Below are 15,319 nucleotides of genomic sequence, written 5' to 3'. Positions count from 1 at the left end.
TCACAGTGCATACACACGTCACACAGCACACACAGTGCACTCACTCACAGTGCATACACACGTCACACAGCACACACAGTGCACTCACTCACAGTGCATACACACGTACACAGTACACACAGTGCACTCACTCACAGTGCATACACACGTCACACAGCACACACAGTGCACTCTCACAGTGCATACACACGTACACAGCACACACAGTGCACTCACTCACAGTGCATACACACGTACACAGTACACACAGTGCACTCTCACAGTGCATACACACGTACACAGTACACACAGTGCACTCTCACAGTGCATACACACGTACACAGCACACACAGTGCACTCACTCACAGTGCATACACGCGTCACACAGCACACACAGTGCACTCACTCACAGTGCATACACACGTACACAGCACACACAGTGCACTCACTCACAGTGCATACACACGTCACACAGTACACACAGTGCACTCACTCACAGTGCATACACACGTCACACAGCACACACAGTGCACTCACTCACAGTGCATACACACGTCACACAGCACACACAGTGCACTCACTCACAGTGCATACACACGTCACACAGCACACACAGTGCACTCACTCACAGTGCATACACACGTACACAGCACACACAGTGCACTCACTCACAGTGCATACACACGTCACACAGTACACACAGTGCACTCACTCACAGTGCATACACACGTACACAGCACACACAGTGCACTCACTCACAGTGCATACACACGTACACAGTACACACAGTGCACTCTCACAGTGCATACACACGTCACACAGCACACACAGTGCACTCACTCACAGTGCATACACGCGTCACACAGCACACACAGTGCACTCACTCACAGTGCATACACACGTACACAGTACACACAGTGCACTCTCACAGTGCATACACACGTCACACAGTACACACAGTGCACTCTCACAGTGCATACACACGTCACACAGCACACACAGTGCACTCACTCACAGTGCATACACACGTACACAGCACACACAGTGCACTCACTCACAGTGCATACACGCGTCACACAGTACACACAGTGCACTCACTCACAGTGCATACACACGTACACAGTACACACAGTGCACTCACTCACAGTGCATACACGCGTCACACAGCACACACAGTGCACTCTCACAGTGCATACACACGTCACACAGCACACACAGTGCACTCACTCACAGTGCATACACACGTACACAGCACACACAGTGCACTCACTCACAGTGCATACACACGTCACACAGTACACACAGTGCACTCACTCACAGTGCATACACACGTACACAGTACACACAGTGCACTCACTCACAGTGCATACACACGTACACAGTACACACAGTGCACTCACTCACAGTGCATACACGCGTACACAGTACACACAGTGCACTCACTCACAGTGCATACACACGTCACACAGCACACACAGTGCACTCACTCACAGTGCATACACACGTCACACAGCACACACAGTGCACTCACTCACAGTGCATACACACGTCACACAGCACACACAGTGCACTCACTCACAGTGCATACACGCGTCACACAGCACACACAGTGCACTCACTCAGTGCATACACACGTACACAGTACACACAGTGCACTCACTCACAGTGCATACACACGTCACACAGTACACACAGTGCACTCACTCACAGTGCATACACACGTACACAGTACACACAGTGCACTCACTCACAGTGCATACACACGTACACAGTACACACAGTGCACTCTCACAGTGCATACACACGTCACACAGTACACACAGTGCACTCACTCACAGTGCATACACACGTCACACAGTACACACAGTGCACTCACTCACAGTGCATACACACGTCACACAGCACACACAGTGCACTCACAGTGCATACACACGTACACAGTACACACAGTGCACTTGCAGTGCATATACTCGCACGGTACACATTCACTCAGTGCACACTCATGCACAGTGCATGCTCACACAGCACATTTACACAGTGCACACCCAGTGCATTTGCACTCACAGTGCACATACACACACAGTACACACTCATGGCACACTCACACCATATATTTACGCTGTGCACACACAGTGCATTTGCACTCAAGGTGCATATACACACACAGTACACACTCATGGCACACTCACACCATATATTTTCACTGTGCACACACAGTGCATTTGCACTCAAGGTGCATATACACACACAGTACACACTCATGTACACACTCACAGTGCACATTCACACTCTGCATTTCCACAGTGCACACACAGTGCATTCCCATGCACAGTACATATACACACGGTACACTCACACAGTACACACACTGTGCACAGTGCCCTCACACAGTGCACACTCACACTGCATTCACACACAGTGCACACTCACAGTGCATTCATACACAGTACACAGTGCACATGCACACACAGTGCACTTACAGTGTACGTGCACAGTGCATTCACAGTACACACACTGCACATGCACACACATTGCACAGTGTACTCACAGTGCACTCACACACAGTACACACAGTACACACACACAGTGCACTCACACACTGCACATGCACACTCACTGCACAGTGTACTCACACAGTGCACTCACACAGTACTCACACAGTACACACACACAACACACATGCACACTCACTGCACAGTGTACTCACACAGTACACACACAACACACATGCACACACACTGTGCAGTGTGCTCACAGTGCACTCACACAGTGCACACTCACACACCGCACATGCACACTCACTGCACAGTGTACACACACACCGCACATGCACACACATGTGGGTATTTCTACTTCTCTGGAGTCCAGTCTGGGGCACGGGGGCCATGGTGTAGAACGGGGGCTCTGCACTGGGCCCCTGCAAAGGGAGTGCCTACAGTAAAGTGCCCAGGGCTTTGGGGGGATTCCCCGTGTCACAGAGACCCACTCAAGCAGTGGGAGGCCGCATGGCCGAGCCTCAAGCTCTTACCAAGGGCAGGGTCTGGAGGCATGGGCGAGTTTTCCACATCATCTGCCTCGGAAGAGCCTCGAAGAGCTGAGGAGGGAGCCCACCTCCCCAAGGCAGCCCAGCAGGCCATGGGGCAGCATGCAGTGAGCAGCAATGTCAGGACAGGCAGAAGACGCCCTGCCGTGGCTCCGTAGCCCACGTCCTTGGTCAAAGCCACTTCACTCACTCCCTGCTACAAACCCATGGAGGGCACGGGCAAGGAACACCTCTGGGTCTGAGAGCAGCCAACCCACAAGGACCTGCACTTCCGATGGGACAGACAGGAGACCCCTCCCCTCCCCAGTCAGGCCCACCCAGAGCTCGGCTCCACCTCTCCCTGCAGGCCTTCTAATTGAGCCCCACGCAGAGCCCCATGGCAGGAGCTCTACAGGACACACGCGATTGTCTGGGACGTCCACTGCAATGCAAGGGCCAGACCGGTCCCTCCCAAGGACACCGGGCCAGGCACAGAGGGCTTGCAGAGCTGACACTGACAAGTACCAAGTGCCATTACTACAGCCTAAGTCCTGCCTCTTCTTCCAGGGCTGTGCTGTCCCGGTGTGATGAAGCAGAAATCAGACACCTGCACTCAGAACGAAGACGCTCCATGAGCGCTGATGGAGTTTAGACAGCACAAACGCCCAAGTGCTCGGGCCCCTGCACCCACGTGGGAGACCTGGAAGAAGCTCCTGGCTCCTGGCTTCAGATCAGCCCAGCTCAGGAGTTTGTGGCCATTTGGAGAGTGAACCAGTGATGGAAGACCTTTCTCTCTGCCTCTCAAATAAATAAATAAAAATCTTTTTTAAAAAGGTAATTTTATTTTAGTGCAAAAAAAAATTGCGATCCAAGCATCTTCCCCATAATATGCATGTATGTATAAGCATTTTCGGTTTCGTTCGGTACCGAAACAAACTTGGCCTGTAACTGCACTCTCCAAGAGCTTCCCGAAGTCCGCGCGCACGAGGTTCACGCTGGCCCGCTGGGCGCCCAGCGCTGCTCTAGATCTTGGTCCCAGCGGGGCGGGACCGGGGCTTGAAGGAAAGGCACGGCTGCGGGTGGGGGGCAGGAGGGCCCGGGCGCCCCACCGGCCCCGGCGCGGTGCCCGTTCTCGTCTGGGACCCGGACCGCCCGCGTGCAGACGCCCTGCTCAGCACTGCCCAAGCCTGGAGCGGGACCAGCTCCTCCAGGGCCCAGTCCCACCCTATCCTGCCGGCCCAGGCACCCCGGGGCCCGCAAGCCTGCCCTGGGAGAACGCAGGGTCGCCTTCCCTTCCGCTTCAAAGCGACACCTCAGTAACCGCGCTGCAGCGGGAAGGGGGTAGGAAGACCCGCGGGGAGTCCAACGCGACCGCCCAGCCATCCGCGCACCGGCGGCCGATCTCCGCCTGCGGTCCCGCACTCGGTCCCGCAGCAGCCGGCGCCCCCATATCGGCTCCGCTCCCGGCAAACGCTCGGCCGCCGCCGCACCGCCGAGGAGCCGCGGGGAGCCGGGGTGGGCGGGGACCCCTCCCCAGCCCCGCCCCGCCGCCCGGCGCCGCCCCTCGCGGGTTTCCCAGGCTCCGCGCGGCGGCCACCGCGGGCGGCCGGGGACCCGCGCTGCATGTGTAATGGGGGCCGGGAACAAAGACGCGCGGCACCCGGCGCCCCGGACCTTCCGCCGCGGCGTCGATGTCCGGCAGCCCGCGGGGGAGCGCCTCCCGCAACGCCCGCCCGGGTCCGCTCGCCCGGCACCCCCGGGGGCGGGAAACCAGTGCGGCGGCCTTGCGGGGAAGGCGCGTTCCGGCGGGACCCCGCGTGTGTACACCCACCTGCACCCACACACCCCCGCCGCCGCCGCCACGTGCCTCCCGCAGGCCCGAGCCACAGGGACCTGTTAGCGCGCCGTCCCCAGCTCCCCAGACCCCGGTGCCCAGAACAAAGCGGTGCGCGGCGCGCGCAGGTAGGAGGCAGCGCCAGGGCTCGCCGCGCAGCAAGCCGAGGCAGAGCGGGAGGCGTGCAGGGGGCTCCCGCCCCGGGCGGCCGCCCCGACCCGACGGGCCCGCAGCTGCCCGGCCGCACGGCCGCACGCACAGCAGCAGCGCGCGGGCGCCCGGTCCCCGCCCGGGAGGTGCGAGCGAGCGGCGCACAGGTGGCGCGGGCCGAGGCCGCGGCCCGCCCTTTGTTGGTAAACAGCGCGCCCCCCGCGCCCCCGCGCCGCGCCCCGCGCCCCGCGCTTACCCGCGCACAGCGATCCCCAGAGGAGGGCGAGGGCCGCCCAGGGCGCCGTCATGTTCCGCGGCGCCGCCCCGCGGACACCCGGAGCCCGCGGGCAGGGGCGCGCGGGGCCGGGCAACAGCTGCGCTCGCCTTCCCGCGCCTGCCGGCGGCTTCGTCCCCGGGCGGCGTGCGGGCTCCAAGCGCCGGGCTCAGGGCCGCTGCGGGCGGCGGAGGCTGCGGCCCGGGCTCCGGAGCGACGCGGGGGCCGGGGGGCGGCGGCGGGGCGCGGGCCGGGGCGCGCCCGACGCGGGCATAGCGCAGCGGGGCTGGGCCCGGGCCCCCGGCGCAGGGGCCGAGTCCGGAGGGGCCATGAACGGGGGGAGGGGCGGGGGGAGGGGAGCTGAACCGAGTCCAAAATGGCTCCTGAGCGGCGGCCACGGAGCCGAGCCAGCGGGGAAACCCGGATGTTGGATACAAAGAGGCGGGCGCGCGGGGAGGGGGCGGGGAGGCGGGCCCGAGGGCCGCGTGGGCCGCGCCCCCTCGGGGGCGGGGCCCGGGGCGCCACCGAGCGCAGGCCACGCCCCCGCCCGGGCGGACCCGCGCGGCGGGGAGTGAGCCGGGGCCCGCGTGGGTCACTGCGCCTGGGCTTCCCGGCTCGGCGAGCCCGGGCGCGCGGTCGCCGGACACCTGTCGTCTTCCGCACCTGCTCCCGCCACCCCAGGACGGCCGTGTGGTTACCGACAGGCCAGTGCGTCGGAGTGGAGCGCGCCCGGTGTCTGCACACGGGCACAGCGGGAGGTCCTGAGGAGCTGTCACTTGACGCGTCCAAGCAGTGCGACAGGGAGTGGCACCCTGGGGTCTGAGTTCACCCGAGCTTCAGTCTCCCCGCGTGGGAAAGGCTAGACCCCTCGAAGGGCTCAGGTAGAGACCTGTGCTCGCGCTGGGAGGTATCAACAGAAGCTGCATCGGCCGCCTCCTCTCTGCTCGTGCCCGCCAGGCCGGCCATCACAGTAAGGGCCAGGGCCGTCCCAGGTGCCTGCACACCTGTGTCGTCCACCCTGGGCTTTCTGGGAGCCCCAAGTTTGGCAGCCCCTGGAAGCTGGTCTTCCCAACACAGAATTCCCCGTAGCTCTCCTCCCTCTCTCGCCCCTGTCTGATGTGTGCTGTAAGCCGCGTCTCCGATGGCTCAAATCAAAACTTTCTATGAGTCATTCTTGATTTATCCCACGTCCAGTCCCTCAGCAAAGAGAACCAGCCACCAAAGCAGAAGGAGCTGAGAGACCACGTTCAAAAACAAAAGCAAAGAGGAAGACAAATCCAGAAGTAAACGGCGTGATGTGTCAGGGACTTAGACAAGAGCGTGCCGGGCAGCTGCAAGATAGGGCTCTCTAGATGAGGTGGGAAACTGGAACGTGCCTGGGCTCCCTCAGAAACCTGGAGAATCGTGGAGGTGCTGAGAGACACGGTGGCGGGTTAGGGACAACATAGCTTATCTCCCAGGGTTGGCGATTACGGCAGGGTTGCCCAGAGGGCAAGATGGTGGTCATCACCCAGACACAGCAAGCTGGATTCCCACACCACCGTCTGGCCACTTCTCCCCAAATGCTGCCCACGCCCACCACCATGGCAGCAACCCGGAGAGGACCCTCGCTGGTCACCTCAACCCAGCAACTGAAAGGAATCTCGTCTAGGCAGAACTCACACCCCCTTAGGTGGGGGTGCACCTGCTGTGGTTTCGGTTACTGTGGAACAATGGTCCAAAAATATTAACCAGAAATAACTCACAGGTGTCAACGTGGGTGTCATCCGAGTTGTGTGATGAACTCAGGCAGTGCCGCTCCATCCATCCTGGACCCGAGTCATCCATGTGAGGCACAGGCACGCGGTGCGGGCTCCCTGCCCGGCGGTCACACAGACCTTAGCACACCCAGTGCTTGTGTTCGGGTCACCCTTGCCAGAGTTCACAACAGCCCCAAAGCACAGGCACAGGGACGGCGGTGATTCAGATAAACCGGAGAGAAGCCATGAGCTGCTTCCTTTAAGGGAGGTGAGCGTTCTAGACTTAAGAAGAAAGTCATGGGCCGGCGCCGCGGCTCACTAGGCTAATCCTCCGCCTGCAGCGCTGGCACACCGGGTTCTAGTCCCGGTTGGGGCGCCGGGTTCTGTCCCAGTTGCCCCTCTTCCAGGCCAGCTCTCTGCTGTGGCCCGGGAGTGCAGTGGAGGATGGCCCAAGTGCTTGGGCCCTGCACCCCATGGGAGACCAGGAGAAGCACCTGGCTCCTGCCATCGGATCAGCGCGGTGCGCCGGCCGTAGTGGCCATTTGGGGGGTGAACCAACGGAAAAGGAAGCCCTTTCTCTCTGTCTCTCTCTCACTGTCTAACTCTGCCTGTCAAAAGAAGAAGAAGAAGAAAGTCACATGTGGGGAGTGCTAGAATCCGCAGGAGAACGAATCCTTCATCTGTGAATTTGAGGAGGAAAAAGCAAGCTGCACTCCCTCTGCAACACCGCGGACATGACGCACGGCTGCTGTGTGATGAGTGGATACGTGGAAGCTGCCATCCGCGGGGTCCCCTCAGCCGTTCCTCCTTGCCTGGACCGCCGCCCCAGCAGGGTGGGGGCTTCTTGTTAGGTCAGCTCCATCCGCGCCCGCTGGCCTCGCGTCTCCCATCCCCAGCCGCTCGCCCTGGCCTGCTTCTCCCTCCTGCTGCTGCAGTACCCCTCCCCCACTTCTGGAGAGCCAAGTCTGTTGGAGTGAACTCGGGGGGGGGGGGGGGGGGCTCTGCCCGGGCCGCCGTGTTGTTCATGAGCCCCTCGCACACACGAGACCGATACAAACATCCAAGCTGCCCCCACGAGGAAGCTGAGGGCGGTGAGTTCCACCACTAAGGCACTCCCACCCCAGTCTCCCGTCCTCAACAACCAAGCTGAGAAACAGGGACTGGGAGAGTGAGATGAACGCCACGGCCGTCCTATCAAGCTGTTGGAGGGAGATGGGAGACCTCAGCGTCGTAAGACTCGGCGTCCGTAAAACCGTAGTGCACTTCCACGTGCGGTCGGACGCACTAACCTGGCAAGGCACACTCTACCTGGACTTCCTCGCGTCGGCCCCAGCCTCTCACCTTCTGAGAGGCTGTACAGATGCGGGGGGGGGGGGGGGGGGTTGGCTATAGCAGACTCATACTGAACTCATCTCCAGGGTGGGGGGCGGGAGTGGAGCATGGCTCCTTCAGCAATGCAGTTCCCCAGAATGTCCTGAGTGTGGAAGGCGGCCCGGGCCTGGGAGGCAAAGGGAGCCCTCAGCACCCCAGCTCTGCCTGGAGATGCGCGTCACCCGGAAAACGCGCCCCAAGAGGGGAACCCTGCAGTCGCAGTGTGCTGCTTGGATCGCAGTCTGCATGCGCCCTTGCAGCCCAGGGCAGCCGGCCCCTGAGAAGGGGCTGCTGCTGCAGGACCCCCGCAGGTTCCGGTCCATGTGGCAGCCGCCGCCCCTGCCTGCTCCCCTGGGTGTGTTCCCCAAGTCTGCACTGCCGAGCTCTTTTCCCGGTCGCCAGTGCCGGCCTGTGGCCGGGAGCCATCTGTTTGTTCTGAGACATAGTTCTCAACTGCTTTTCCTTCTCTTCCTGGGCCCTGTGCTTTTCCCCCACCCCCTCTGACCTTGAGATCACCCAGACGAATCACCTGCGGTAGACAGGGAACACGAGGGGCCAGTGCTCAGAGCCAGCATCCCATGTGGACACTGGTTCGAGTCCCGGCTACTCTTCCAATCCAGCTCTCTGCTGTGGCCTGGGAAAGCAGTGGAGGATGGCCCGAGTGCTTGGGCCCTGCACCTGCATGGGAGACCAGGAAGAAGCTCCTGGCTCCTGGCTTCAGATCGGCACAGCTCCAGCCATTGTGGCCATCTGGGGAGTGAACCAGCAGATGGAAGATTCTCTCTCTCTCCCCCTCCCTCCCTCCCTCTCTGCCTCTGCCTCTCTGTTGTTCTACCTTTCAAATAAATAAAGAAATCCTAAAAGAAAAGAAAACTGGCCTCCAGGGAGGGTAGGTCAGGCTGTGAGAACGGGAAATCACAAAACCTGAAGGACTTGAAACAACAGAATGCATTTTTCACTCAGGTTCCCTGCCCACCGGGGGACCCAAAGCAAGTTCTGCTCGTGGTATACCCAACTAATAGAGGATGCATTTAAAAATATGTTTATTTGGGCTGGTGCTGCGGCTCACTAGGCTAATCCTCCACCTGCGGCGCCGGCACACGGGGTTCTAGTCCTGGTCGGGGCGCCGGATTCTGTCCCGGTTGCCCCTCTTCCAGGCCAGCTCTCTGCTGTGGCCCGGGAGTGCAGTGGAGGATGGCCCAGGTGCTTGGGCCCTGCACCCCATGGGGGACCAGGAGAAGCACCTGGCTCCTGCCTTCGGATCAGCGCAGCGGCCATTGGAGAGTGAACCAACGGCAAAGGAAGACCTTTCTCTCTGTCTCTCTCTCTCTCTCTCACTGTCCACTCTGCCTGTCAAAAATTAAATAAAATAAATAAATTAAAAAAATATGTTTACTTATTTGAAACAGCAACAGGGAGAGGGTAGGAGAGAGAGATCTTCCCCCACCAGTTCACACCCTAAATAACTGCAACAGCCAGATTTGGGCCAGGCCGAAGCCAGGAGCCAAGACCTCCATCCAGGTCTCCCATGCGGGTGCAGAGCCCAAGCACTTGGGCCATCCCCCACTGCTTTCCCAGATGCATCAGCAGGGAGCTGGATCAGAAGAGGAGCAGCCCAGATAACACGAGTGTTGCAAGCTTCGGCTTAACGCCTTGTGCCAAGATGCCTGCCCAGGAAGCTACATTCTGAAACACACTTCTGCTGCGGAGACACTGGGAATGTGGTAAAGTGCATGCTGGCTCCTAAGCCTTCTTCCAGATTCTGGAAAGGTGGTGGCGAGGTTGTGGCTGCCTCGTTTTTGAAGCTCTTAGAAGCCCTACATCAAAGCAGGGAATAATTAACTACAAGTAAAAGTAAAAGAGAAAATCCGTGACCAAGTCCCCCCCAAGTCACCAAAATATGAGCAAATGGAAACACTGGGGACCACCGTAAAGTGCTTCAGGGGGGCTGGTGCTGTGGCGTAGTGGGTAAAGCCGCCACCTGCAGTGCCGGCATCCCAGAGGGGCGCTGGTTCGAGTCCCGGCTGCTCCACTTCCGATCCAGCTCTCTGCTGTGGCCTGGGAAAGCAGTGGGAGATGGCCCAAGTCCTTGGGCCCCTGCACCCACATGGGAGACCCGGAAGAAGCTCCTGGCTCCTGGCTTCAGATCGGCACAGCTCCAGCCATTGTGGCCTTGGGGAGTGAACCAGCGGATGGAAGACCTCTCTCTCTCTCTCTCTCTCTCTCTCTGCCGCTCCTTTTCTCTCTGTGTAACTCTGACTTTCAAATAAATGAATAAATCTTAAAAAAAAAAAAAGGAAAAAGCTTCAGGGGCCCACACTGTGCAAGAAAAAGCGGAGGGGGGAGTGGGGGGGGACAGTGAGGTGTGCTGTCCAGCTGCCTCTTGCTACCCCGCATCCTGTAGCAGTGTCGGCTGCTCCGTTTCTTCTCGTTTGCAGTTAATTTTTAATTTGAGATTTTAACAGATTTAATAGAGCTCACAGATACAATTCTAGGAATATACTGATAGTCCCTTCCTCCTGCTCTCCTTGCTCTCTCCCTCTGTTTCTTTTGTTTTTGAGATAACATTTTTAATTTGCATTATAGCCAAGGGCTTAATATTCCACTTAATACAGAGATCAACAAGTGAAAGGCTAGAAGACCCTGGCTTAGTTAATAGAGGAAAGAGCTATAAGCAGCTATCAAATGGAAATGTGACCATTTCACCATGCACACAAACTTCAAATAATCACACACTGTAAATACTCTGGTAGTGGAACATCCTTTTATTCATTTATTCTTTGAAAGGCAGCGTTACAGAGAAAGAGACCGAGTGAGAGAGGTCTTCCATCCATAGAGTCACTCCCCAGATGGCGAGACTGCCAGGGCTGGGCTGATCTGAAGCCAGGAGCTTCCTCCTGGTCTCCCACGTGGGTGCAGGGGCCCAGGGATTTGGGCCTCTTCTGCTGCTTTCCCAGGCCACAGCAGGGAGCTAGAAAGGAAGTGGAGCAGCCGGGAGTCGAACACGCACCTGTGTGGGGGATGCTGGTGCTGCAGGCAGCAGCATAACCTGCTGTGACAGCGCCGGCCCCGCGTAACACGCTTCACCACTGGTCTGACCAAGTCTGACCAGCTGCCCCACTTCTGATCCAGCGGCCTGCTAGTGTTCCTGGGAAAGCAGCGGAAGATGGCCCAAGTGCTTGGGCCTCTGCCATCCGTGTAGGAGACCAGGATGGGGCTCCTGGTCCTGGCACAACCGTTTGAGGAATGAACCAGTGCACAGAAGATCTCTCTGTGGGCCACTCTGCCTTCCAAACAAGTAAATCCTCTTAACAAGAGAAGCAGGAAAAGACAAAGGAGTGGGACGCAACAGGGTGCGTGAGGTTCCGAGGACAACAGAAGCCCCAAGGAGCTGAGAGGCCCCCTGGGAAGCACAGCTCAGTAAGGAACAGCAGGTGAGAAGGCAGGGGTCTCGCCTAGCCCAGCAGCAGCGCATGCAGATCCGGGACAGGCTGTCCAGCAAACTCTCTCTCTCTCTCTTTTTTCAGATTTATTTATTTATTTGAAAGGCAGATTTACAGAGAGGCAGAGAGAGAGAGAGAGAGAGAGAGAGGTCTTCCATCCACTGGTTCACTCCCCAAATGGCTGCAATGGCTGGAGCTGAGTCAATCCAAAGCCAGAAGCCAGGTGTTTCTTCTCAGTCTCCCATGCAGGTGCAGGGGCCCAAGGACTTGGGCCATCTTCTGCTGCTTTCCCAGGCCACAGCAGAGAGCTGGATCAGAAGTGGAGCAGCCGGGACTCGAACCAGCGCCCATATGGGATGCCGGCACTACAGGTGGAGGCTCAGCCCACTGCGCCACAGCACCGGCCCCCAGCAAACTCTTTAAAGTGACCAGCCCTCGGTCCGAGCCATTGAGAGGGGGTGCTGGACACACAGTGAAACAGCCGCGCAGACGTTCATCCTGGGGCCGCGCTTCCAGGGCTGCTTGTCGGTGTGTGTTCCGACTGCAGCCATTTTTCTGTGCTGTTGACCAGGCTGAGTTCATCCTGGCCAGCATCCGCGGTGGAACATGGCAGGATCCAGAGCCACCTTCTCCTTCCCTTTGGACTCCGCAAAAACTGGTGTTGGATATAACTTCTGGCCAGAGACAAAGTGAGACACCAAGCCATGTGGAACAATGCCGTGTCCATCCTGCAGCCCGGCGGCAACGCGGGACGGGGGAGCTGACGAAGGACGTGCCAGGCCCGCGGCTCTGCAGCTTCCGTCACCGAGCAGCCTGTGGAGATGGCTGCTGCAGCGCGGCCTCCAACTACGCCAGCCACTGCCATCAGATCAGGGCGCCTCCCGCATCCTCTCCCCAGCATCTACCTCCCATGCAGGCTGCCACTTGCCCAACACAGCCCGGAGGGGCCTGTGCATGGCCCTCGCTGGGCCCCACAGGCCCTGCCTGGCCTGGCCTGTGCCCACCGCACACACCGGAGCACTGGGAGGTTCCCGCCCTAGGATGACCTTGTGCAGACCGCTGGTGAGAACACAGCACTGGGGGCCTGAGCTCCCCCGGCTCAGAGGAGGAGTGTGGGGCCTCTGTGTCCACCTGCTGGGCATCCTAGGCCCCTGTATGATCCAAGGGACAGGGCAGCCACGGCTACAGGTGCTGCACAGCAAGGCCCAGGCCAGCCGGAAGCCCCTCGGCACCTGCAGGCAGACGGCAGCCCTGGAGCGTCAGCTGCACTGTCACTAGAGCTGGGCCGGTCCTTCCTGCCGGGAGCCAGGCCTGGCCTCCGCCTGCGGGAGCAGCACAGAGCCGCGGTCCCGGCCCCTGCCCCTCTCGTCCCTGCTGCTCCTCTCCTGTCCACTCTCACTCTGTTCAGCTTACAGCAGCTCTCCCAAGCACAGCCCCAGCCCGGCCCTCAGGAGCGCCCGCGTTCTGGCTGGTCAGCACTGCCAGCCCGGGCCTTCGGTCCTGCACCTCACTGGGCGCGTGGGCAGGTCACACCTGTCCAGGGGCAGAGGGGCCCGCAGAGATCTTGCTAAGGTCCGTCTGTGCCAAACTATTCTTTGTTCTTTGCTTTCATCATAGTCACTTTTTTCTTAAAAAACAAACTAACTAACTAACTAACTAACCTGGGGCCGGTGGTAGGCACCGTGGGTTAAGCTGCTGCTGGTGATGCCAGCAGCCCGTATCTGAGTACCAGTTCAAGTCCTGGCTGCTCCACTTCCAAGCCGGTTCCCTGCTAGTGTGCCTGGGAAAGCAGCGAAGGACGGTCCAAGTGCTTGGGCCCCTGAAGTCCATGTGAGAGACCCAGATGCAGTTTCTGGCTCCCGGCTTCGACCTGGTCCCAGTGAGACTGTTGTGGTCATTTGGAGAGTGAGCCAGCAGGTGGAAGATCTCTCCATCACTCTCTGTTTCCCGTTTCTCTCTCTCTCTCTGTTGCTCTGCCTTTCAAATAAATAAATCTTTCTTTAAAATCTAAGTTGTCTAGGGCCAGTGCTGTGGCGTAGCAGGTAAAGCCACTGCCTCCAGTGCCGGCATCCCGTATGGGTGCCAGTTCAAGACCCAGCTGCTCCACTTCCAATCCAGCTCTCGGCTGTGGCCTGGGAAAGCAGTAGAAGATGGCCCAGGTCCTTGGGCCCCTGCATCCGCGTGGGAGACCTGGAAGAGGCTCCAGGCTCCTGGCTCTTGGCTTTGGATCGGCACAGCTCCAGCCGTTGCAGCCAGTTGGGGAGTGAACCAGTGGATGGAAGACCTCTCTCTCTCTCTGTGTAACTCTGACTTTCAAATAAATAAATAAATCTTTAAAAAAAAAATCTAAGTTGTCTTTCAAAATGTGAACTGTCTTCCTCGCTTCGGTGCTGCAGGGTTGCCCAGGAGTCACCACGCTGGTTCAGGGGCTGCGTCTCCACTGCACTGTGAGAGAGACGCCAGGCTTCCGCTCCCGGGCCTGCTCCCGGCTTCTTGACGTCCACGCCTTGATGCGCTGGCCCTTGGCGAGCGCCCTCACTGCCCGCAGTCAGGCTGTTACCAGATTGGTGGGGAGGCACCGCAGGGAGCTGCCAGGGCAGGCGCTGGCACTCGGCTTCAGCCACTGCTGGGCTTCGTCACTCCGGCGGTCGCGATGTGGGCTTCCGCAAAGCCGCCGCCCTGCAGTGGGCGCTCTGACCTTCCTGGCTTGATGCCTTAAGAACTGATTGCAGGGGCCGTTGTGTCCATCTGGGGAGTGACCCAGCGATGGAAGCTCGCTCTCTCTCTCTCTCTCTCTCTCTCCCTGTGTATCTCTGACTTTCAAATAAATCTCTTAAAAAAAAAAAAATGGCCACAACAGCCAGAGCTGTGCTGATCCAAAGCCAGGAGCCAGGAGCTTTTTCGGGGTCTCCCACGTGGGTGCAGGGGCCCAAGGACTTGGGCCATCTTCTCTGCTTTCCCAGGCTACAGCGGGAGCTGGATCGCAAATGGAGTAGCCGGGACCCAAACCAGTGCCGAAGTGGGATGCCAGCGGTATGGCAGGGCTTTAACCCGCTGCACCACAGCGTCGGCCTGGAGAAAAAGATCTGGGAAGAGCTGTATCCAAGTAAGTGGTGAGACAGCCCTGTGTTCTGGTGAGTGAATGGGGCTGTCCCCCAGCTTCTCACAGACTCTCGGGGTGACTAAGCGTTGTTTAGCTTGTCATTCTCTCTCTCTCTCTCTCTTTTTTTTTTTTTTTTTTGGACAGTGAGAGACAGAGAGAAAGGTCTTCCATTTTCCATTGGTTCACCCCCCAAATGGCCACTGCGGCCAGTGCACCACGCTGATCCGATGGCAGGAGCCAGGTACTTATCCTGGTCTCCCATGGGGTGCAGGGCCCAAGCACCTGGGCCATCCTCCACTGCACTCCCGGGCCACAGCAGAGAGCTGGACTCTAAGTGGAGCAGCCGGGACAGAATCCGGCACCCCAACAGGGACTAGAAGCCGGGGTGCCGGCGCCGCAGGCGG

The 15,319-nt window shown here is 59.1% G+C and overlaps 1 protein-coding gene across 1 annotated transcript in view; it reads right to left on the bottom strand.

Moving 5' to 3' along the window:
- The window catches only part of ACVR2B (activin A receptor type 2B), a 45,972-nt gene extending 40,387 nt beyond the window's left edge, over positions 1-5,585 (bottom strand). Inside the window, exon 1 of the mRNA XM_051839742.3 lies at positions 5,242-5,585. Within this exon, the coding sequence (XP_051695702.3) occupies positions 5,242-5,293 (52 nt within the window). The 5' untranslated portion in view covers positions 5,294-5,585. The remainder of the gene's footprint in view (positions 1-5,241) is intronic.
- Between the last annotated feature and the right edge of the window lie 9,734 nt (positions 5,586-15,319).

Source organism: Oryctolagus cuniculus, chromosome 4, assembly GCF_051225735.1.
Source record: "Oryctolagus cuniculus isolate XC-2025 breed Fujian yellow rabbit chromosome 4, ASM5122573v1, whole genome shotgun sequence".
NCBI lineage: Eukaryota > Metazoa > Chordata > Mammalia > Lagomorpha > Leporidae > Oryctolagus > Oryctolagus cuniculus.
This window is presented reverse-complemented; position numbering and strand designations above follow the sequence as displayed.